The sequence below is a fragment of the Athalia rosae genome, chromosome 1 (assembly GCF_917208135.1).
Source record: "Athalia rosae chromosome 1, iyAthRosa1.1, whole genome shotgun sequence".
Classification (NCBI taxonomy): Eukaryota; Metazoa; Arthropoda; class Insecta; order Hymenoptera; family Athaliidae; genus Athalia; species Athalia rosae.
Window position 1 is genome coordinate 2782308 of NC_064026.1, and position 26514 is coordinate 2808821.

The following is a 26514-nucleotide window of genomic DNA, read 5'->3' on the forward strand; positions in this document are numbered from 1 at the left end:
ATATTACGTACATTGGAATACAATCTTATTGGTGGTAATTACACGGGCAATCTGATGGAGGTTGGTGGGCAAGTATCTCGAATCGAGCACTAGTGAGAGTGATGACACAAGAATAAAGGGTATCAATAGAGGAGGTATTTGACAGGATTTAGATACAATCTAACAGCAGTGGTTTACAACCTTTATCTAAGTCTAGGTCTGATGCCGACCGTTGACTGACTCTAAGAATTGCTAGTCACTCAGCCACTGTCTTTTTATATAGGATTATACTGGATCCAATTTTGGGACTATAAATGCCCTTCGGATCAATGGCAATTCAGTGGCGTGGCTTAGGTCAGTGATTTTTTTTATGCCAACACTCAAGCTGCTTCTAACTTCAACTCATATCCTGCCAACAATCGTCCCAACAGAAGCTATAATATAACTCACAAGTTCTACATATCCAGTACCAGAATCTAATGACTTTGTAATGAGGAAAATGTTCTTCATAGAACTAACTTCCTAGTGAGTAACCAGCGATAGTACTTGGCGGATCGCTCTTATAGTTGGTGATACAACGATGAATATTCAGGGGATGTATGAGGTAAAGGAAGTGCTAGTTAAGGGTGGATCGGTCCCTCAATGACTTGGGGTTTGGGAGGAAGCGATGCACCCCTGGCTGTCGCAGCATAGCGAGGTAGACCGATCAAGCTATGGTAACGCTCCCTGCTCAGCGGGGAGTCATAGAATGGTATTATGGGTAGAGACCTTCCCCCTCTAGCTCTGAGTCCTCCGGCTCACATTGTCTGGCAGCCATATTGGTATAACAGCCAACCCCGTCCTGATTGGTTGGTTCCTTAACAGCAGAGCCACGGCCCTGGGACAATGCCTCCGCTGGCTCCAGTTAGGCAATGCTTTGCTCTGCGATACTCTATCAGTCAACTACATGCACCGCTCCAATCAAAATCATCTTACACTAGAATCTTGTGGATCATTTGTTAATAGTTTGACAATTGTTATTACACTTGTGATGAAAAGCACCAGAATTTTCATAAATGATATTGCAATTCAAATTTTGCTGGTAAAAAACTGAAACAATTTTATGAATTAGTGCTTTCATCTTCTACCAATGTCTCGATTAATTTTTGATTTTGTAATATATTTTTCCATCGATTAGAGTAAAAATTATCCACTAGATCAGAATCGTTTTTCTTGTTTGTCCTTCACAAGTCATTGAGCGACGGCGGGGAGTTTCGTTCGAAAATTTCAAAGTGATTCGCTCGTGCGATAATATGTGGAAATAAAAATGCGTTTATTATTCATTCGCGTTTTGGAGCATCTTAAAACTCTCATATGTCATGAGGGATGTATTCTGGACCGAAGACTCTTTGTATAGTGGTGGTTTAGATTTTTAGAGAAACCAAAAAAACTATCGGCCGCTGCAGTTGTGACAGGAGTTAGATGAAAACTGGACTTATAAAAATTGTGCTGTGATAAAAACCGGTGTAAACCGTTTTGGATTATTCAATTTTCGGATTACGAATATCTAGGTGAGTTTAACCGATATTCGACGGATATAATTTCCCACCGTTTATTGAGATTGCAAATATTCCATCATCCGCAATTTTATTACACAATTGAAATCCTCTCCTATTATAGACTAAAAATAATGAAAACTTTAAAAATAGGCGTTCGTCACCCAAACTGTGGGAAGTTCTCACCGTTGAAAGAGTTGACAGTTACAACAATAATTGATACTAATGATCGCAATTACGATTTAAGCAGCTCGTGCTGCCAGGTGCAGAAGCTGGTCATTTCGCCCGTTTCTACAACAAAACTTACACTACATATCCTTAAGTGGTTGATCATCGGTAGTAGTACGATATGAAAACTGAAAAACAAGATGTCAAACCGAACAGTTGTGCTATATGCCATTGTAAATAATTTCGGGACTTCGTCGCTAACGCGAGTACAATCGTCGTGGATATATTTGTCAACTAGTGGGACAATGCTGTCAAGATCGGGATCGTAGCTTAAGCCGTATAGATTTTGAGAGGTCCCAATTTCTGCGCCATAGGGCCCAATGAGGCTTCTGTGCGCGTGCATCACGTTCATACATTTTATTTATCGTAGGATACGAAGGTGTGCGTTGGTCTTAGATAGTTGTATTATAGATAGATCCTAGTGTTCATTGGACCCAACGATAGCCCGGCGCATTGGTCGGAAGGTAGAAGAAAAAAAGAGCCAAAAAGAAAAATTTTTGCCAAGTAATGCAAGAAATATTATTAGGAAAAACGCCATTAGCCGAACAATGGTGAAATATGAGAAATGATCTGTCAGAATTTTCGTGTCTAGGAAGTAGTTTGTAGGCATAACTTCAAAGGTGTATCGTTAGAATGAAAGGGATTTTTGCATCGCCCGAAAATCCACCATGATCTGGCGCTTTTTTCTACCGACCGACTTACCGCGTTTTTCATCAACCAAAAATCCCATGAGAGTATAAATTCGGGTAATCGAAGTCATGTAAAAATCGTATACCTACTTGTATATGGTAAAACCCACGAAAATTTCAATACCAAAATTTATTTCGATGTCCTAACGAATCCTTTGTCGTATATCCCGAGCATTACTCAAAATATTCACTCGTTGGAATTTTTTTCCCGACTCGCCGTACGAACCGACGGCTATCATATTCGTCTCATATTTTTGTTACATTTTTTTTCCTGTTTTTTTTCAACAGGAGTAGAACATTATGTTCGTTACTTTTTACGACTTGCGATGAGGGAAAGGGAGACGATATCTAGGTGGACCAAAAAAAGAGGGATGATGGTTCAACCGGCTGAGGTTATGGGGGTTGTTGTTTATCTGAATTTTGATCGATGGTTTTCGTGCTCCAGTGGACACTGAATTATTACATTCCGGGTGAAAAGTCACGACTGTATTTTAATGATATGCATCGTTCGATTTTCAAATTCCGATTTTCAATAGGCGATCATTTTTATCGACTCCTTCTATAATGAGCCGACTAATCGCACGCTCTCCTCGGATCATTCGGACACAGTCATGCATCGTGCATGCAAGAAATTGGGAATAAATTAACCATGCAAAATGTTTAATTGAAAGTCTCTATGGAATAAGAAAAGTCTTAATATGAGAAAGAAGCGTTTCTTTTCACCTGAGAAAGTAAGATCATTGTTCAATATCGTGATTTTTATAACCAACCAGAAGAAAAGTGTAAATTATCTAGTTCATAACGAGACCCCTTTTTTATCATTCTTCACTAACCATTTATGATTAACGGTGCAGTGGCTATACGTTTTTATATTCTAACAGAAATCTACGTTCGGATTAGAATCGAGAGAAAAAAATGGATAGTTTTTTTTTCTTTTTTTTTTTTTTTGCTTCAAGAACCAACTCCTGAGCTTGTCCTTTCCATTACACCTGCACCTGGTTGGTTCGCCTGTATTGAAACTCTGCGGTTTTAAGGGATGCTTTAATTCTAAGTACAAAGTGAAGAAGTCGGCAGCAGCGGTTAGCCTCACGGATCCAAAGTTCCCCAAAATTACGACAGCCATTGTGGCGATGGTCAGGGGTTGAATTTTCGAGCCGCAGACAATGGCGCCCGCCTCGACTTGTTAATCTAATAGCCGTCCCGAACTGCCAGCACCTTCCGTGCCTCGGACAGAGGACGCGCATTCCTACGGGATCCCTTAAGAGTTTCGAAGCCGCTCGAAAAGTCAAACGCAGGTGCCCACTGACCGATCTACACCTCGACTTCGTTTCACCCTGTGGTTCCCACTTGCCACAACGTTATTATTTTATGAGATTATTATCTCAAATAACATTTCCCTTCGGCAGCTACCCTGCTGACGTTCTTTCACTGCGGAACACCTTACCGACCTCTGTAGCATCAATTTTTAAAAAATAACATTTTTCTAGTCCTCGGCCTACGCTCTCGCGATGGGAATTTGGAAGAGATGAGGAAAAAAATTATGAATTAGCGCTGATTTCCTATCGCTGTTATGGGACAGAGGATTTTTTTTTTTTGTCCCGGCTCCCGACGAAACAGGGTACGAGAAATAATTTATCTATGTATTCGGAGAGAGTACTTACTACCCTTGCTCCCCCTCCCTAAAAAAAAGCTGAATCGTCGACGTAATTTCGGCGTACAGAGCAAGTAAAATTTCTAAACAATTTTGGAATCTGAAAGGAGAGCGAATTACGGGGGCTTGTATATAGGGGTGGTTCGAGAGCTGCGATTGGTCGAGGGCGTGGCTCAGCGGAGGGTTGCGTCAGGCGGCGAAGGGAATAGTGCTAGGGACCAGCAGGTGGATGGATCTCTCCGGCACACACCCTTTATATTTCTCTCTCAATTAGTTACGTTTTTCCTTCTCCCTTCTCCCTCTTTCCCTCTTTCCCTCCTTCATTCGTTTCGCCTCTCGTTCGCCTCTCCCTTCCCAATTCCTTCCTCCTCCCATCCGCGCGCCCTTCGTCCTTCTCTCTTTTTTAAATTTTTGTTTTTTTCCCTCTCTCTGTATTCCAGTATATACCTATACCTTCCGTATACCTATACCAGTTTACTCTCTCCCTCTCTCTCTCTCTATTACCCCCAAAAATTTTTAACTCGAGTCTCAGGAACCAGTCAGTGTTAACGCGGACGTTTTTAAATACGCTTCAATTCCTGCTACGTGTAAATGCAATAAATACTAACTGTAATAGTAAAAAAAAAAAACATCAATGGACGAATACAACAGTCGATCTGATGCTAATGACGTTTGTAGATGGTAAAAAAAAAACGATTATGATGTGAATGATAATGAAAGTTATTTGGGAATTAGTGAAATTCGGTGGTGCGAGGTTTTTTCAATGGTGGGATGAAAAGAAAAAGAATATCGTGCGGGAGTTTATGACCCGCGAATATCAGGGATTTTAAAATGTGTCACGCACGAGGTTACAGTTTTTTTGTGGACGTATCTTGTGTCGTGTCCGTGAATATCATTCGAACTCTCTGATTTTTGGATTACCTCAAACTTTTCGCACAAATCCCCCTCAGGATCTAATATAGTGCCAAAGGTGAATAAACGCTTCAGGACTAAAGAATATTAGAAAATGAAAATGAATCTGTTCCATATATTTCGAACTTCCCAAATTTCGAGAACCCTCCATAATTAATTTCTCTTTTTTTCTATTAATTACAGGCGAGTACATCCTAAAATCGAACGCACAAACGTCGACAACCAGCAGCGCATCTGGTAGCGAGGACGCAACAGATCCTGAAGAACAGCTTCTTGGCAGCCCTTTGAATCTGGGTGAAGAAAATTTACTCGACGACGATTCACTAGCTCTAAACGATACTCTGGGTCTCGAGAATGATTTCACCTCTGTTCTGCTGGGTGGAAGTCTCCTAGGACCCACGGGAGTGGAGGGCCTTCTAAGCAACGACTCGCTCGGACTACCCGACGGTTTCAGTCTCGAGGAAGCTCTGCAACTCGTCGGCCTCGATGAAGTTCAGCCCCAGGTAATTATCGTCACCGTGGTGAACAAAAATCGAATCCAAATTCGAAAACGTGATCGCAACGCGGCGATTCATTCGCCGTTCTCTCTCAAACGAAGGGGGTCGTGTTTGCGCGCAGGGGATCTTGGGCTAAATGTAATATTTTCATGTAGAAAGGAAAGCCGGTAGTGAACGAGAAGGAAAAAGGAGGTTCCGGATCTAGCCAGGACCAGAGCTCTGAAACTGGAGAAAGCGCGTCACCGTCGCCTTCCGAAACCAGCAAGGATTCCGGAACAGCCGCCGACATGATTCACACGCCACAGTTTCATCACCCCCATCATCCCCATCACCCGCATCACCCGCATCACCGTGGATTCCAGGTAAGTCTCGCCACAAAATCATAGCGCACGGCGCCGAAAGTGATACAAAAGGAAAATCGAAACATCTCGAGATACGTCGATAAAAAATGTATCCGAAAAAAATTAACGAGTGAAATATTCCTACGATCTTACGACGAACGCGGTTAAACGGAAACCCATGCCGACTCGCCGATATTTCTTTCCTTGCTCCTTCCAGTCCTATTGTGTTCCCAACCGCCACTTAAAAAAAAAAAAATATAATCACTGATTACGTAGCAATGTTACGTTGCGAAGGTTCACGTGCTGCATGTAAAGGTCGATGCGCGGGGCGGTTATTACGAATAAAAGAAATCGGTATTATCGAGGAAACAGAAATGGAACATTTGCGAAATTTCGGATTCCCAAGAACGGGATGACCGGACACGCCGAATCGCGAATTGCACGCGTTCGAAGGAATGACCTTCCCACCTTCCGGTAGCCAATGGGAGAACGTCCTTTTCGTCGGACCTCGAATAAGAGATTCAGCGAGTCCCTCTTTGCAGCAAATCGCCTCTCTCCCGCGTTGCACATGTCCCTCGGCGTATCTCGATGCCAACATCCACACGCGACTCGAACTCCGAAATGTTCGGACAGTGAATGAAAATCACGTATCTTACGCTCGTTGCGTGCACCGGCTCGCACGATGTCCCCGTGAATTCGCGTCAGAAAATTAAACGAATCCCGCGACGATGCACGAGAAAGAATTCAGGATGAATTTTATGCCGACGAAAGATCGCAAATTGCATGTGAAATTCGGTCGATTTTTTTTGTCTATTTCTCAAAGAGGAATGTGTTGAGTAATTTTGTTACCCTCGATTCGGAAAATATTACCATTCGAAACTTGAAGTGTTTGTTCGACACCCTTACTTGAAAAAAAAAAAAAAAATACATCAGTGTCAGAATTGTGTTAAAATTCACTCGTCAGACGAAAAGCTACGAAGGATTGGGAAGTGGACCATCTAGGCGCTAGAAAAATTATCGATAAATTCACCTGCTTTAAGTTTTTCGTTAATTTATTCATAAATATACGTTCGATTCCGAATGCATTTGGTATGCTAAAAGTGCAACACGCTACGCCACCCGCTGCAGATTGCCAAAATTTGTCAAGCCCAGAATGTTGGAGGCTCATACTCGACGAAGGACTTTTCCAGGTAAAAAATAATCTCTGTAAGAAAATAAAAATCAGCAATCTCCACTCGACCGCGGTGACATTTTTGTTCCACGGGGTATTTCGGTCAGATTTTTGCGAACCTGAAAGAAATCAATCAATTTTATTCGACTCCGAAAATTCGCATTTTACCTATCATCGTTTCTGAACGGAGTTGATTTTTCCACAGTTTGATTCGCGTCGCGCGTACCTCGCGCTGAGGGTTTTTAAAATTCGTGTGGGTAATTACCCGCGTAATCTGACAACCTCGACGGATATCCTAAGACTCGTTATTATACGTCCGCGAGTACGGGTCGAGACGGTAATTTAAGCTCCGCTAGTCGCGTAATGCTAAATTAATATATTTCCAGGTCTATACGCCTCCCGTATTTCGTAAATATATCGTGTAACGAATATAGGTAGTACGCGTACGAAGCATGCGAAGTATGTTATCCGCAACATTATGGCAACGTAGAGATTCGTGAACGACAAAGGTTTTATTTAATTATCTTTTTTTTATTTTCGTTCATTTTTCTCTCTTCTTCTTCTTCGCAATATTAATACGTGAGTTACGCAATCGAACGTGGGCCGCACTTTGCAACGCTGCGTTCCGCGATACACCGTAGTCAAACGTGTCATTTTTGGAACCCGCTTCTCACGCAAATTGTATATTAACACTGACCTTACTCACCTGTAATTACAACCTGCTTATACCTCCGTCTCTCTTACTTTTAATCCCCGCCAAACACCGCCACGCATTGGATAGAACGCCAGAATAAGTAACAACGAACGGTCTATAACGAGAACGATTTTTTCGTTCTTCCTCAACGCCGTGTATTCGCACTTCATCTTCGTCCGACAAACTTTATTGCCAAAGGGAACGTAGGAATTTTTTTACTACCAAACTGGAGCGGTGCCATTAATTTTTGTTCTTCTGTCTTAAAAATATGACGCTAATACAGGTACGTTACGAATGAAAATGATAATTTCCAACGCGAAGAGAAGATAAAAAGAAAAGCAGACCATCCCAGCGTTTCGTATGGTTGAAAAATAATTTCCTCGTCGACTTTTTGGGGCACGAAAGAGTCCGTGTAATATTTTTAACTCGATTTTTGAGACGCTCCGGTTCTCGCGAGTCGTGTTCAAAGTCGGTAAAGTGACCGTCGTCGTCTAAGTCCATCGTACAGCTTCTACTGTAACCCGGAGTTGCCCATGAGCAAAGTATGAATTTTAATAAACTATAATTAAATGCGAGTTACAGAAATTATTTCACCATCAACCGACTGCATAGCAGTCTACGACCGTACGTTGTAATATTGTATGTACGTATGCGCAAAATTGAAACGAATGTCCTATTCGAATGAAAAGAGGGAAAAAAATATGTGTGCAAATATAAATGCAACTTTGATTGGAATAAACTTTGAACGGTCGTTTTGTATATTTTACACAGCAGCGGACCTTGAGAAATTAAATTCAACTTACATGCAAGATTGAAATAAGCGTTTATCACCGTGTTTAACACGCTTGCCATAGACATTCTTATTGCACCTGAAAAGGTATGAACGAAGAGCCGGTACACTTACCCGCAGAAAGTACGGTGCGCTGAAGAAAAGGATATAATCTCTAACCGATACAAATCTCTGAACACCGCAACAGTACTAATAGCTTTCTTCAGCTGTGAGAATTATAGGTACTTTTCGAGTGAATCTATGTAAACCTTTGCTACAGCCCACTTAATTACCACTAAAATCCGTGGGGGGTCTCACCTCTGTCAAAACTCTGACCTCAAGAGGAGGACGACAGTCGTGAGTAGGTATCTCGTACCTGAAAATTTTCAAGATATATCCGAGGCGTGGTTTCAAGCCCCTAAATCTTGAAACTCTTTTGACAAATTATAGCTGACAATGAGTGAATGCGAGTTACGCTGGTTACGAATTAATTTCACGATTTTTTTTTTTTTTCACCTCTAGAGTTACTCCGATCCACGACCGGCACTCGTACTTTTGGGTTTTAACGTACCGAATTTTTTTTCATGTCTTCCGTTTTTTTTTAGTTTTCGCTTGGTTTATTTTATTTTTCGTCACTTTGTAGAATCGGCAGTCACGTAGGTAGAAAAGTTTTTGCTATACGATGCTCGGCGCAATTACTCACAGGTAATAAGTAACGCCAAACGAATGACAAATAGCTGTAACGACACTCTCAACCTCATCCTGGACTTCTCACACCACCTCGTCCAAGATTTGCACCATTAACGAGCTCGCCGCTTTTTGTCCACCGCGGTACACCAAGTTACGTGCACGTTTGGTCGGAAACTGTAATCACGGGCTTGAATATTGTTTATTCCAAATGAAAAAGCTAAACATCCATATGGTCTTTATTGAAAAGCTGTATCGGAGGATTCTTTTTACTCTGCATATAGATATTATCTCGGACCTCGCGAAAAAAAACCATATCGAATTCTTATCGGCATTGGCGAATCGAAACGCGGTCGACAAAGTTTTTCGAGCACCACGGTCGAGGACGATCAAATGCACGTTATGCCCGGTTTTTGAATAAAAAGAGAAAAAAAAAAAGAAAAACTAAACGGTACTGAGAAAAAAACGGGTCAAGGTTTTCAATCAAGTATTAAATATCAATAGAAACATATTATCACGATGAATTGCAGCCCGGTGCATTTCGCAGTGCCTGAAGATTTCTAGAAATTTTATAGAAAGGCTCTGGTTACCCTCGCAGGAACTGATTACTAAATCGAATTCAAATTTACTCGCTTTCCTAAATCGCAGGTGATGCTAGCAGAGTAAAAGTTTTAGCCAAGAATGGACGGGGGGTGTATATCGATAAATTCGTGAAATCGATAATTTTGTCGTGTACCGAATTTGACAGCGTTTCGAATTATTTTTTCATCGAAGACTTTCGTCTCATTGTTTTGAGACGAATCCGCCGGTATGAGGAAGTGCGTTAGTTAGCGAACACCGTGTATACCGAGTAGCTGAGTTTTGCCGAAGAATTTCTTGGTTTCGCATGCAAGAAATTCAAGCAGTTGTTGGATTTATGCGGTGTGAAATGTATAATGTTCCCATGTCCAAATGATCAAGGATGCCTGAGACCAATTCTACGAGTGGTCATTAAGGCCACCTTTATACATACATGGGCATGTGCAACTACCAAACATCTGACGACGGCACCTTTGCTCGAATACTCTTGCAGCAGCAGCAGCAGCAGCAGCAGAGACCAGCAGCTTCGTGTCATTAGGTACATAAAGTAGCACCGCGTTCCGCTGTGTGAAAAAAATAAAACGATAAAATATAAGAGAAAACTTAACAACTGTTACTCAGGAATGAATATTATCAAAACTGAAAAACAACCTGCAAATTTTTACATCAGTTTTTTTGTCCAACTGCAAAAACACCTACTCGCTGGTATAACAGCTATTCGAGGATTCACGCGTAACCCTTTTTGTGGACACAAACCTGGGGATGGTTACGTCGCCTGCATATTGTTAACCACTTTGATTACCGGTCCTACAGTAACACCGCCTGGCCAAGTGCTATCAATAGCGATTCGACCTCAGCAAATAAACCAGGTCAGCCACAGTCGAGTGGACGAGGAGAATCGATCGAAGTAGTAGACGGGAAATAAAAGTGGAAAGTTAGTCGTCAAGTTTGGAGGACATAATGTTTGCTACTGCTTTGACCGTGAAGATTGGGATGAACGGCGTCACGTACAAACGTTGAGAGAGAAAAAGAAAACTGCGAAGATGATTGAGGAACGTAGAAAACAAAGGTCGAATCGTTCATAGCGTGACCTTGTCGGGTCGGCTCAGCCATCTGCCTTTCCAGCAACCAGTTGGTACCGGATGTTATACCTTCCACAATATCAGAATGGGACCCGGAAATACGATTGTTACGAAACGGCTATTCGTACCTCAAGTTTCGTTTAAATTTTTTTCCTTGCTTTCTTCTTGTTGTTCCCATTTTCGGATTGATTTTTCAACGTGGGAATGGGGGATTGATTTGTTCGGAAAGAGATTTGAGAAATGCGGTCCGACGAATCTGTAGAATTGCAAATGTAAAAAGAGAATTTTCAGCATATTGTTTTTACTAATCGTTGGAACGACAATTAAGTCGCTGTTCGCTCAATTAACGGTGAAAAACTAATTGCATAAGGTTAAATCGCATCAGCTGCAAAGCGGAAATTCACAAAAACCAACGCTAATCGCAGTGCAAATATTTCAGTCATTGCGGTCACGATTTGCCTCGCTAAATAATTTCAGTATTATTATATTATTTCGAACTACTAAACAAACTTCGGGTGTTTAATCGAAGTGCGACAAAGTACAGGTGGATTCTTATAGCGAGCTTTGTTTTTACCACGCGTTTTCGGTTTACCCATGTGGTCGAAGTGTCCCGGTCGAGAGGGGTCATTCCGGTCCCACATATCTTTAGATTATTCCCAAAACTTCCTTCGCCCGAGGAACGAGGAACCAGCGGGGTTCCTGAATATCTAGACGTGACACGCGTCATACCCGCAGGTCGGATGCGACATCAATTCTGTTGAGGGACAGGGGACAGATGAACATGTGCCGGAGAGAAATATTCCTGAAAAGGAAGAAGTCGATGTGATTGCCTTGATGCCTGTCGCTTCCCACATTCCTCTTCTTTTTCATCCTACAGAATTCCATTCGAATTACAGACAAAATAAATTAACAGACTGACTTAAATCGGGCTAAAAAAAATATCATTTATATGTTGTATACTTTAATTTCGAAGTGATTTAAAATTTCTATTATTCGAATTTTTAATTATATCAATATCTCTCTTGAAAGCGTTGTATGATCAAGAAAAAAAACTCTTCTGCTTTAGGGCCGTATGCCCTTTGTGCGCGCAATGAGCATGGAACAGCGATGGCAAGATTTGGCTTCTCTACTCTCACTTCCTGGTGCACCGCACGAATTCGCTCATCCAGGACACCCTGGTTACCCAGGACACGGTATCTCCCACAGCCACTATGAAGCACAGCGCAATGTGTTGCTTCATAACGCGACTCTCGCACCACCGGTTGGAGATCTGAACTCCACGGGACCTTATCCTCATCACAATGTTGGTGAGCATCGTTCCCTTTGATTTTTAACAAAAAATAATCGCATTTAAAGATACAGATTAATCCGTATCTTCGAATGCCATTAATATTGTGAAATGGCATAAACTTATCCTTGAATTGTGTCAAATATTTTTTGTCTGAACTAAACTGCTCACTTGTACAGGGGGTCCGTCGAACCTTGGATCAGCAGTAGCCACATCAATGAATTTGACTAACAGCAGCGAGCCTATGGGTGGAGCAGATAGTTCTAGTGCTTATAAGGCGGAGCCCAATGATATGATGTACTACCACGCGCCATCGTCAGATTCGATCAACCAAACCACCGATGGATTTCTGTCATCGCTACTCAATGACGAAGACCTGCACCTCATGGACATGGCTATGAACGATGGTAAGTACCTCCGAAATTTTACTCCTAGATTTCGTACTGCGAATGCCGGACAAGCTATTTCGTCGCGTCGACGGAATTGTTCACGAGATAAGGGATGATTGAATGGCTGATTGTGAGCTCAACAGGAAGGCTTTTATTATGGATCAACTTGTCAAGTAGACAAATTCAATTCACAACTATTGAATGAATAATTTGTGAACTACCGTCGAGTCGATCTATGGCACACATATCGGGTCAGGGAACTGCAGATCTTGAATGAGTCAATTAATTGTTAATTACAAATAAAAAAAAAATTTATTATAAAGATGAACATAAAAAGTTAACAAAGGAAAGTCTATCTTATGATAGATAGTTTTGATACAATATCACTCACATCTCGTAATACTGAATTTGTACGTTAAATGGTAAACTAGGCGACTAACGCCTATGTCATAGTATCGCTATGACTATAGCTTACACACTACAAGTCTTTTTATTTTCTTAACGACTAAGTCGACGCGTAAACGTCATAGAGTGAAGCTCTTAATGTCAAATGTTATTTCGATTAAGAAGTAAACTTAGTTATCTTAATATCACGTTCCGAATAACTTTATGATTATCCTCGACGACCAGTCTTCTGACCTACCACTCTTCAGCTTCTTCAACGGGTGCGGAACTATAGGCACTCTCAGGATAAATGTTGCTACCATCTCCATCATCAAACTGTTGAAATAATGAAAAAAAGTTCAATATCAGTATAAATTCACCCATAAAATCGCTCATGCAAAAAATACAAATTTTTTTATCACAAGTTCTGACTGAATTGAATAGGATTTATAATCTGATACATAAAAATGATATTTAGACTCACCGCACGAACATCTCTGCCGCCAAATTTGCTGGATTTGTATGGAGCATAGCCACCAGTGTCCGATCCAAGCCATGCTGGTATAGGTTGATTGGCTTGTTTAAGAATTCGCTTTAGATCACTGACCAGGGGCGCATCTATTTCCGAATCAAAAAAGCTGGTCGCTCGTCCCCTGTTGCCTACTCTTCCAGTTCTACCAATTCGGTGGACATATTCTTCGATAGACTTTGGCATATCAAAGTTTATGACATGTGCAACACCTTTGATGTCAAGACCTCTGGCTGCGACAGCTGTTGCCACTAGGATAGACATCTTTCCACTTTTGAAATCTCTGAGGGCTGTTTCCCTCTCACGCTGTTCTCTGTCACCATGGATGCTTGTTGTCGGATAATTTTCTTCGGATAGGAATGCAGCCATAAAATCAGCAGTTCTCTTCATTTCAACAAACACTAGAGTTCGTTCAATTTTCCCCTTATCCTTTTCTGCTTCAAGGACCTCCTTCAACTTTTTCCTTTTCTCAAACTTTCCAACTTCGTGAAAAGTCTGCTCAACGTCCTCACACGCTCCTCCGACTATTCCAATGCTCAGGAATAGGTAATCTTTAAGAAATCTTCTGGCCAAACGTTGAATTTCATCTGGCAAAGTAGCAGAAAATAACAACGTCTGCCTATCCTCAGCAGATACCATGCTTTCATCGTCGAGTATTTTTTCAATATCTGGTAAAAAGCCCATGTCCAACATCCTGTCTGCTTCGTCAAGCACCAAAAACCGTAGAGAAGAGAATCTGATTGTTCCTCGATTGACAAAGTCAACCAATCTTCCAGTTGTGGCAACTAGAATGTGGCATCCTCTAAGTACCTGTTGCCTTTGATAGTAACATGCTGTTCCTCCATATATGTTAACACATTGCAATATCGAGTCTTTAGCAAACTTCCTAGCTTGATCGAATATTTGGCTGGCCAGTTCTCGCGTTGGGGCTACAATGACAACTTGAGGTTCGACGCATGACGAGTTTTTGATCATATCTCTTGGATCGTTCAATAGGGTATTCACTATAGGTACCAGAAATGCAGCCGTCTTACCAGATCCCGTTTGAGCACTAGCCATCAAGTCTCGTCCAGCAAGAATGATGGGTATAGCATATTTTTGAATTGGGGTGGGCTTCAAGTACCCAGACTTCTTTATGTTTTCTAGCAGAAAAGGTCTTAGCCCAGCTTGTTCAAACGTCTCAATAGGTTGAGGAGCATTTTCTCCCTGCACATTCACAGGGATTTTGTCATATTTGTCGAAGTTAATGCCCATCTCGACTCCAGTACCAAATATATCTGCGTCTTCATTTGAGGGTTCAGGAGGAATATATATTTCTTTGTTTATAGGCTGTGGTTTATCTCCATCGTCATCAAAGCGACCACCATTTTCATCATCGCCATCTCCTCTTCGGCCTCCTCTGCCACCGCCACGACCCCCACGTCCACCTCTTCCCCTGCGAAATCCTCCGTCATCATCTCCATACTGGTCATCATCATCTCCAAATCTGTCTCCTCCTCCATCACGTCCGCCTCTGAATCCTCCACCACCTCGTCCACCTCCACGACCTCTACCTCCTCCTCTGCCTCCATACCTATCCGAACCTTCGTCGCCATAGTCGTTGTTATTATTATTTCGGGGAGTGAAACCACGACCCTTGCCGTAACTCCTTCCCTCATCGATGTCACCATACTATTTTTGCAAACAGATAAGAGCAAGTTCAGACCATGGAAACAATTGTTAGTTTCTTAGTCTACATCTATTTTATTTTGTCAAAATCAAATCAAGTTTAATATCTAACTGGATTATCCTGCAAAATTAATAAATTTAATCACCTGTGCTGATGGAGTGCCGGTATCATCCCATTCATCACTCATTGTCTAGGCAGTTGTTTTTAGATCTGTATGTGCAGAGAAGAAAATCCAAAATTTATCTCAACATTTAATGATACATATCCATTATCAGAGCTACTTCACACGTGTAGCGTGTAAAGTGTGGACGCTCTTGGATGCCGAATATCACGTGATCGCAGAATCCCAACAATCGTATGTTCGAGAAATAACGCGAAAAAAGGAAGACAAAGAATGCTACACCTTGCATGCAGAAGCAGGTTCGTTCGCGTTAGAATCAACGTACGTATAGAATACGAAAATTGAAACCTGCTAATCAACATCGATCACTTTATGCAGCTAAATTTGGCTATTTGAATTAATAACCGATATAACAACTGGATATAAATCAGAAAAACGAAAATAGCACAAGAGATTTTAGCGTGCCACGTGCCGCGGCATCCATGTCTCGAAAAGAATACTTCGAACCGGTAAAATCTCGCAAATAATCAAACAATACTCACAGTATATGGATTCTATGTATGCTGGGGTATCAGCGACAAAGTTGACCGTTCAATCCAGGAAGATGATTTTCGATTTGCCCAACCGGAATTAAAATTGAAAGCGAAGCCGACTTATGAAACGGAGAAAAATTCCCGACCCTGTCGCTGAACCACCAGTAACTGACCCTCGAACCGCAGTCGCGAATCACGAATGACTGAGGAAAGAACTAGTTTCGCGAACGGGGCAAACTGACTGTCCAACTTCAGAGCTAACCAGTTCCCGCGGTTCGTATATCGAACCTGAAAACGGTGCGTGAAGCGCATGCGCCCCGAAGTGCGACCAATTCTACATCAGGAGCGGTACAAATTTAAAGGTCACCCGGGAGCCCGTATGGATTATTCGCCTTGATATTGCCCAGTGTTTGGGGTGGGCAAGACCCACAATTTTCCGTACAGCCCTTTCGCTTAAAACTGCTGCGACACACCAGCTCCTCGATTATCGATTCTATCATGCAGCTCAACTTCAAATACTGCGCATGCCCTCGGAAATGAAGTTATAATTTTCTAGGTAATACAAAATTCGTAAACATGCGGCAAAATGAAAATACTTAATATTTTATTAAGTTAATACATGTTTGTCAGGGTTTTCAATATTTCGGGGTTTCAAATTATTCCCCAATGATTTCGACGGCGTCATTCCAACGGTAGATGAGCTGGTTCAGAATCGTATCTGAATAATAAAAAGAAAAATCATCGTTTAGGTGGGGCCGGCAAATGCGACATCATGCCTTTGTGCTAACGGAGCTCGTCTCTTATCTGTCCAACAAAAATAACTAATGCTGCAAGCAATGAGATACTATTTCTTCATGTTGTCTCTAGTTTCAGTATACAATTTCTTATCAATAAATTCGTTATGAGCCAACAAATCGCGTTTTTCGTAACCAGATTTTCATTTTCTCGTTGACGATTCCTGAAACTCCTTACAACACGGGCATAATCCGGTCTTTGCATCGCGGAATGAAACGTCGCTAGTCGACCGATCAATTGGAAAGGTACGGGATAAGGTTTTTCAACGGGGAAGAAATGTCGAGTGCGTTTGATATACTTATGTATCACTAATGAGAAGCATTGCCGGCAACGCGATAAGTAAACGCTGACTCAGCTCGATTTTACACCACGTTCACAGACCGATGGTGTCTCCTCTTTGCGTGTGCGTTTGTTCATCGCATCGTAATATTGTACATATATGTAAATTGTTGCGTCTATATACGCAGCGTGTATTTTACTGGCGCGATCGGCTACAGTGCTTAGTACAGTCTTCTATCGAAATCTTAATTTTCTTCGAAAATATCATCCACGGCGACATAGCATACCATGGACACATATTCCATTACAATGTCGTGCTCATTTCTGCAACACTTCTCTTTTGATCTCGAAGCGTTCGCGCAATATTGCATTTTAGTTTTATACGATACAAAATATCCCATGACCTTATCGAGCAGTCATCGAGTATGCAAAATAAAATGGCAATAATTAAGTTGATTGTGTGACTTTTATCACGCACAATACCTACAATGTTGCCGTTACGTTCCTCCGATTTGCGAGGTCGAGAGGGCTCATCAATGCGAACAACAATTTGCAATATATAGCGGATTATGAAGACCAGGGCTCCCTCCGCTTTACCATTGAAATTAGCATTCTCAATAATCGATCGCAGATTATGGACGGGGTTGATCTATGAGAAATATTGTGTTACCGCAACGATACGCAGAACTAGATACATGTCGAAATCGTCGGTTCGATCGGTTATGTGTACGCAAATGAATCAATCGTAAGTCCTTGCGAGTTTCAAGTTTCTTTGAGAAACAATTTCGAGATCCCGTGCGGTCAGACGATCGAATCGACGCGCTTTTAGCCTCAAGCCTTCTTTATATTTTGTCGCCGACTGTATTTGCAAACTCGGCACAAACGTGAACATTATTCAGTATTTCACGCACACTCGCGACTCGCGGATGGCCAAATGACACAGAACGCGAGTTGTCTGCAGTCCTATCGTCGGTGTGGTTGAGAAGTGATCGCTAATAAGTTGTTGGTTCTTACTTATAAAAAGTTCAAGACATGCCGCTATCTTCGTTTGATTACCAACGGTAGCGACCGCAAGAAAATTACCGAAATTATTATCGAAACCTCAATTTCCGAATTCGCTTTACGATGTCCTCGACTTTTATTACTTTCATCGTCTACCCAACGAAATCAAAAGTCCTGAGTCACTAATCTCTTCGAAATCCATGCGATATCTTATCACCGGTTGCCGTCCCCTGCAGAGCGAAAGGCTTGAACTTTCGGCGCGTTTGTCGAAACCATCCGAAATCTCATGAGACGACGAACGATGACGCATAAGAATCCATCTAAATATCACAACTGAAAAAACGGTAACGGGACTTGTGAATATTTGTTAAATTTTTTTCTCAAATTTTACTATTCGTTTACATCGTTGTTTCGTTGGGCGTGCCTTGAAATTATTGTTCCTAAAATTGAATATGATTTACGCAGATCGTAAAATATTTTCTTTCGCTTGAGAAGAACATCGGCCGTGATATTGTTAGGTATCCGGATGAAGTAAGTCTGGGCATTTTTTATTTAGCGTTTGAATCACACCGAGTCGTTTTCACTGCACTCGTGCGTCGTCAGACTCATAGTTTCACACGTTTATTGGCCTACAGATACTTCGCGTAACACGCGAAAATAAAAATTCCTCCGCTCTTTTTTTTTTACCTCTGAAAATTCTGGTCGCCAGATTTTCCATACAACCGATAGTTTGAATCTTCTTTTTCTGGAGGCACGTATTTTCTTCTGCACGACGCGTTTTACCATTTCCACGTGGGGGTTTTCGGACGTCGTAAATTTTACCCGGTCGTGAATTTATTGAGTTTTGGGCATCGTCATTTCCCACTTCAAGTGGCAATCCGGGGTCAAAAAACCCTCGAGAAAACCGCTGCGCCCTAAGGAAAGTCCCTTTACCTTCGTAAAACCCTCGTAAAATTCAAGACGGTTGTCGACGACACTCGGTCATCTGGTTTTCTTCTTTCAATTCGACATACGTGTAACTCAAGTATCTTCTTTTCAGTGCTCGAAAGTATTACGGATTGTTTGGTTTTTTTTCGGCCACCCCGTTAGTTCGTAGAATCGGTTCTCCAAAACTAATTCCCGGTGATCGGTTTGAACCAATTTTTTTTTTTCCCGTTGGTTTTTTTTTCTTCTTTCTACACGATCTGCGGGCATCGATTGTATATCGTTACACGAGAAGGAATAAACAAACGACCTATGATTTTGAAGTCGGATACCGCGAGGCACGAAGCCATTGAATATTGATAATATAGAGGCGATTTATTCCGCACAACGTATACGATCACCTTTTCCGTTCGACAGAAATAAACGACGCCGCATTTAATCGCGAATTTAATTTGAGCGGGTTGACTACTTGCGGCATGAATCATCATCTCGTTGCCGCTGCTGCTTCGGCTGCTGCTGCCACCGCCGGGGATAATAACGTCGATTCGTTGCGTTTTTCTTTCGCTTACTGAACTTTACATTACACCTGCACCACGTTTGCATCTATAGTATTTATTTACGAATAAATACATACGTACAAGACCTCAGAAAAAATCGATGTAAATGTATCGAGCGTGATATCAACGTAATTGCGAAAATACAATTAAATTTTTACAAGGTGCCGAGTGCGGTTCGCTCAAGAAAACTTTCACGTTGTTTTGTATACCTGAACAAAATTAACGGCGAAGATTATTTTCTCGTATAAATTTGTTTTATCTCGGCAATAAACGGCTAAAACTCGTCGTCTCCTTATCGCAAGTTGGCAAATGCGGATTGCAGGTCACGTGAACGAAAGAACCGAGGTTCGTTCCAGCTGCAACGTAGTGCATGTGCAAATAAAAATCATTGTTATATATGTCTCTTATACACGTACGCGTGCGTGTGCACACGTATTATATCGACGATATGTAGAATAGCGCAGAGCTAGACAAACGTTACAAGGAAAAATGTTGGAAAAAAATTAAAAATCGCGCTCCCTCTCAACCCCGTGATAAATAATTTACTCTTTTTGCTATTACGTATCGTTATTACGCTACTGCAGCGGCATTGCACTCCTAACGTTTTATCCTTTCCGCGCTTTATCGATAACACCGCGGTGTAGATGTGACGCTTTTCGACAAACGATGTATCTCGGATCCATCGGAGCGTTTGGAAGTAAAAAAACAAATCGTCTCGGTCGAGAGAAATGAAGGAAAAAAAAAAATTTTCATCAAACTCGTGGGCGGCTCCATGTATTGTATAATAGGTTACAGTCCGTGGAATTATAGACGTTCGAATTTTCTAACAGTTATGTTACTAGAAATAGACGAAAATTGGCTGCTGTACTCAGTCCAATAAACAACGTTCATATAACATCCGACATGCAAGACTCTACGTGTATACTGACCCATTTTCTATCATCATGCCGTCCAATAAGCCAACTCATTGTGTTGTTTTTCAGCATCGCGACGAATTATCTCGACGATATCGTTAGGTGCGAGTAATCGTGTGAAAATTTTGCTCAACAAAAATCATCGAATCGCAATTAACGAAATTCCTTTCTCTTTGTGAAAATTTCAATTATTAATGACTCGACGTTTATCAGTTACAAACTGTCTGTCTCATCGATTACCTCTCTAGTATCTCTCAATTAATCACACCGCCAAATGGCAGCCACGCGATTGTTTTTAATCGAGAAGTTCTATCGCGACAAGTGTCGCGAATGCGATCGAGATAGTTACATAGGTATAATGGGGATGTTACAAAATTTCATCGATTTTATTTCATCGCGCATCACCGCGTAGTACATATACGTATGTATATATTCAAATTTTCTTTCCCGCGCCTTGCATCGATTGTGAACCGTTGATCATACTTTTATTTAAAATCAAGGTCGTTCGTAAATGTTAAGAGTTAATCGACGCGAAGAGACAAACGACGCTCATATATATTTAAACCGTCGTTTGAGATATTCTTCAAATATTCGTCAAGAGTGGCTTCGATAACGTGGATTTTAGCCAACAAACGATGTTGCTAATAGACCGATACGTTACCTGCATACCTACACACATACAGTTGAATCAACATTCGCTTAACGATTAAATAATATATCGCGTTATTGGTCTGCGACGATTACATAATCTTTGAATACATAGTTGGAATGTAACCGAATTTGTGAAAATTTCGTAATAATTGATCGCACGTTCGTATTGGGGGTGAATGAACAAAAAGACGCAAAGAAAAAAAAAACGAATAAACTTTTCTAGAGATATACGTATAGGAATGGGACTGGACATATCGACCGCCTTCAATAGAATCAATGGTAAGATTAAAAAATCAGTAGATGTCAAATTTATCCTCATACGAACCCCACCCCACCCCACCTGTCATAGAATCGACGTGATATCATATCTATTGATTAACGCGATCGGAATATCACCTCTTGTGACGTGAGTACGGCATTGATAGTGAGTGAACTTTACTCGTTTATTATCTCTGATCAAGGACAAAACACATCGAGTTCAGCGGCAACGATTCGCGTTGCCTCTAACGTCCAATCCGCTCATTTCCGTACGTGAGGTTGTACGAATTTTCGGAAATATGCCCTCCTTTATTTTCTCTCTCTCTCTCTCTCTCATAAGTGAATCCGTTCCAGTATAATTACGCCAAGCGCAGATTAACGACTTTGACTCCGCATTATTTTATTACGATGATGCGTTTCATATACATATATGTATATGCGTTTATGTATACCTATGTACACGAATGTAAACCCTACACCTAAATCGTATGTTGTACACGATCCGGTTACAAGTTGCGTCACGCATCGTACGATTCAAGAATTTGTCTACGAATACCTACCTATACGTATACCTGCTTTGTCGCATTGCAATAACTAACCAAAAGCGAAAGCAAAGGGGTTCGGTATTGTTGTTATAGAAAAATCTGCGCAAGGTGACGACGAACGACGGCGACGTCCAACTGCACGACGGCTTACGTGGTGCGTCAGCAAGCTTTATTGCACATCGCGACGAGAATCGGAGAGGAAAAAAAAAAAAACATGTTAGAGAGGAATAGAAAAAAAACATAATGAAATTGAATTACGGTGCGTGAGTAAGAAGAGACCAACGGACGACATTTGTGACCGTGCAATCCGTCATCGGACGTATTAACTCGATATGAATTTATTCGATCACGCCATACGTATAATTTCCTTCAAAACATATATATGTATATATAGATCATAATAATTACGTAATGTATTATTGAGCAGCTTCCGTTGATAAAGTGATAAGCTTGCTTTAATATAATCTCTTCACCTCTCGAATCTACCGCACCCCGCTATTCCGTCTCTAATTTCGTTATTTTCTTTTTATTGTTTTTCAAATTTACGACGTCGTTCGATCGTTTCGATTCAGTGAGTCATATTTGAAATTCTTCCGACCCGTACGCGATACAATAAATCCTGACCGACACCGACAACGTCGGGTTCTACTTGCTTTCTCGCGATTCCGATAAATTAACGAAGAAACTGAAGAAATGGAGATGAACAAAAAAAAAACGAGGATAATATGATCCGCGTAGCCTTCCAAATTTTGCCACTCATCGATGACTTTCTTCGTTGCTCGTGTATGTACAGTATACATATACGCTCGTGTAATATAGCAGCGGTGGTTTACGTAGTACATAATGATTCGAATTCGCGGCATGCAAGTCACGTCGATAACGAATAATCCGATCGTTCAATCTGTCGCTTATGTTGCAAGATAAGGTGGCGGCTACCGCTCTACTAGACAAACACCTTGATGAAACATTTGTCTCTACGTACGTACGTACGAATTTATTGTACGTACGCACGTATCATCACATAGTGAAAATGAAAGACATCGCATCACACGATAGTACGTCGAGAGCGGCGTCATCGTAGTCGAACGATGATGTGTATCCCGCGGTTGGCTCGCGATATACATATGTGTGTATGTACGATGTTACACATTCGTACGCGATAAGTTCTGCAATTTGTACAAGTATAGAACAATTACGTAACGAGACAATAACAATCATTACTAAACGATTTCGTTCTCTCTTTCGGTTGATCGTTTATTTGTTTATTTATTTTTTTCTACTTCACCAGCAAGTCGCAATGTTAGTCCGTATGCCAGGAGTCGACCGACCTTCGTTTGGCCATCGACTAATTTATTTTAAACGGTTGCTAACTACTGAAAATTAGTCTAAGTGGGTGCGGATGAGCCATAATAAAATCTAGAAATGAATAGGTATTATGTCTGTAGATGTTAATTTACTGCAATTTTTGTCACTTGAAAATTTGTTTATTTTCTTCTTCTTTTTTTCATCTTCACACATACCTTTTATCGGCGCTATACTGTGGAGGAGTTTTTTTTTTTTGCTTTTGTGCAAACATAAATTTATTTATTCAACACGAACACCTTGTGCTTCGCGCGGTTAATAATCTTTGCAGATGCAAAGTAATCCGTTCGAGTTACCGTCTGTGTTGTCACCGTTATGCAACGTTTACCTATTTCAATTTATTTTCATTCTCATTTTCTAGCTTTTCTTTTCTTTCTCTTTTTTTTTTTCTTTGTACTAATGAGTAACGATACCTTTCGCATTCTTTCACAGCTAATAGTTTTGAATAATTTCCAGTCGTCGTCATCGCGGTTAAAAACGCCAACTTGAGCTTCGAAGGTGACGACGCCCCGTTGCCTTCGAAAGGAATTATTTAAATATTTATTTATTGCTATAACTACAACTTAATGAGGTTATACACACAACCTATCTCGTATGATTGTTTACTTTCTAGGGTATCATAGAGCGATTGTGTATAGGCTTGAATAATTGTACCGTTGCGTAAAAATTTTATTCTTATCAAAAATAAGAGGGGGCGAGAAAACAAGATCACTATCATTATTCTAATTTTTATCTTCTCCCCATTTTTCCGTTCGATTCTTTCGTGCGAAAAATTTCTATTATACAAAATTCAAATTGTTGATATCGGAAAATTAATTACAATGTAGTTACATTAACATCGATTTCATCTTATTCTGTCGTCGCGTAGTATGAAACGTGCATCGTTTCGTAGCTTAATTATAATAACCCGTATAGATTATTTACAAAATGCGCCGGATATGAATCAATAATCGATGTATACTTATTATACTCGAGATGATACATTGTTATCTACGTGCTCCGAGGCACGTTCCACGATACTCCTACAATATAATTTTATCAATAATGAGTATACGTATTTTTCTCGGTACTTTTTTTACATTATAAAAAATTTACGCCTCTCACCTATAAATTAATGGGTTTTTGTTTCTTTTTTTTCCGAATTTCAGAACTCGAAATGTCAAAAATATACGCAAACTGGTTTACTGATTTCCATTTTTTCTTTTTTATTATTTTTCCTAATTTTTTTTTCTTCTATTTGTTCCCCCAGTTTTTGTGCAAAATTTGTCTGCCCGATGAAATTATATCGGAAGGCGTGATCTCGGTAATTTCTACGACGATATTCTCTGGAAATAGGATCACAATTAATTTCGCTGTCCAAACTTAACGCGACGTGCTCAATTCGAGGAAGGAGACTTATCGTCGACAAGATATGCCGGCGCGGATTCACAAACGGCATCGCTCGATGTACATCTAAACGGTGATGGCGATATGGGTGCAAAAAAAAAAAAAAAAAAATCAATCTCATATCAGCAAATAATATGATTATCGAATCTTGTCACTGTCTATTTTTATACCGCATTCGTGACGAAAACTTCTGAATAAAGGGAACAAATCATTTTTTCCTTTATTGGAAAAATCGACTTATGCCAGAAATCCGTAACGATGTTAAATAAATCATTGAATCCGTTTCTGTTTTTCACACCGAAACTGGGTCTAGGTCGGGCGACTACGGTGATGATGTGTAATTTTGGAATTTATCTCGTTCCTCGTCCCTCATGCACTTATATGGACATGTGTAATACGCTTCTCAAAAATGGCTAGAAATTTTTTTTATCAATTTTGACGCTGCTACGTGGAGTTTATTGTTGATGATAAGATATGAACCTCGAATATGAACCTGGTACATAAATTTTTATACGTTAACATATACTTTATAGTGTATATAATTTATTTTTTTAGTAAAAAATTACGAACAATTTAACGCGGCCACCTATAATTGCATAAAAATTCGGCGCAATTCGTGATCCGCGTAGAATCGAAGATCGATCAACGCTACTTCGCACAGCCCGATTGGAAGATTTTTTTTCACTATTATCATCGTCGTCTATCGTATTCGGGGGGGATTTTCGCGATAGACAGAAGACAGATAACGTGAAAGTCTTTTTTTCAAGCACTCGAGCTTTCGCATTGTTTTTTCAATCGGTGCAATAATTTGATAATGATTTGCGTCACGAGTATATATTTTTTTTATCGTCGGATTTTATTTTTCTTCTTTCCTTCTCCCACGTTCTTAATTTCCACCGGCTGGATGATTAACGTTAGGTAAGCGGGAGATGCGTCTTGATCCGAACGGAGAGTTATAACCAGCCAAGTCAGTAGGAGGAAATAACAGCAACTTGTTTGCCCCATTACGCTATTTCCTCATTAACTGTATACCTACTTGATCGCTGTGCGTCTATATCGCCATAAATTGTCAACGAACGAGGCTGTAGAGCCAAGAGAATAATCATCGATATCAATCGCTGCGAATAAATTGCAACGATCAACGAGTATAAACGCGACATTTGTCGAGAGAAAAAGGGAAAGAAGAATTTTTAGGCAACATCAGCTGCGTCGTCGTCGAGAATCGTGCAACGATCGGTACACATGCGACTAAGATCATAATTTTATAATGCAATTTCAACCCCCCCCCCCCAGTTTCGTTCGGACGATTCCCGATGAGAACGCGGGGACTTGAGGAACGTAGGTGGATATGTGCGATGGATGTGACATCGCGTAGCATAGGAGAAATGAAATCAGCTGAAAGAGTCGGCGGAGCCAAAGTAGTCGTCGAGCGGGTATATACGCAGTGGTCATCGTACAGAAGAGTAGCAATAGAAGAACCAGTCGGTAATGATGACGGGGGTCCGAGTGACTCGCCGCCGAGTTTGTTGTAATAGTTGTGCAGAGTTGCTGGCGAGTAAGCGGGGAATAAACGCGGGAATGCCCGGCATATTTTCGCGCATACACGTACCCTACGGTACGTACGTACGTACCCACCGCCACACGTACGCCGTATATTCGTCTCGGTAAAGAACTCGCGTGACCATCTTACACCAGCTCACAAGTTGTCTCGGGACAGTTATAAGTCAGTTCTCCGCTCAAAACCCGACCGTCATCTTCCTACTTACGTAACGCAACCGCCATATATATTTTTCGCGATCCGACAAACATATCTCGCTAACGACGTCCCACACCTGAGTTCGAAGAGGTGCGATAAAATAAAAAAACAAAAAAAGAAAAAAAAAAAAAAACAACGAGGGACCTTCCGTTCCATGCGAAAATGTGTAGGATGATTTTTTGAGAAAAATTTTTTTCGAGTGGACCGGAGCCTCATTTTTTCATTTCGCCGATTTTACGCGCAAAATTTTCTTCCAAAGTGCGCGACACGTTCGCTTGTAAGATAATAAGGAAGAGTGACATCGCTACTCCGCCCGCGGTGGGTGCGGCGACTTATTGTTGAAGTGACGCATCTTGGA

The 26514-nt window shown here is 41.0% G+C and overlaps 2 protein-coding genes across 9 annotated transcripts in view; one reads left to right on the plus strand and one right to left on the minus strand.

Annotated features, from left to right (window-relative positions):
- LOC105682990 (segmentation protein cap'n'collar) overlaps positions 1-26514 on the plus strand; it is a 90237-nt gene that overhangs the window by 55970 nt on the left and 7753 nt on the right. For 5 of the 8 annotated variants that reach the window (XM_012395262.4, XM_012395256.4, XM_012395261.4 and 2 more), the window contains exons 4-7: positions 5178-5497; positions 5647-5853; positions 11881-12121; positions 12282-12509. In XM_012395262.4, the coding sequence (XP_012250685.2) occupies positions 5178-5497; positions 5647-5853; positions 11881-12121; positions 12282-12509 (996 nt within the window). The remainder of the gene's footprint in view (positions 1-5177; positions 5498-5646; positions 5854-11880; positions 12122-12281; positions 12510-26514) is intronic. The other 3 variants (XM_012395258.4, XM_020850681.3, XM_012395259.4) reach the window with 3 other exon arrangements.
- Positions 12778-15972, minus strand: LOC105682991 (ATP-dependent RNA helicase vasa). Its single transcript, XM_012395264.3, has 4 exons — positions 15737-15972; positions 15219-15283; positions 13360-15075; positions 12778-13211 (listed from the first exon to the last, which is right to left on the minus strand). Exons 2-4 carry the CDS (start codon positions 15258-15260, stop codon positions 13131-13133), a joined length of 1839 nt encoding a protein of 612 aa, XP_012250687.2. The 5' UTR covers positions 15261-15283; positions 15737-15972; the 3' UTR covers positions 12778-13130.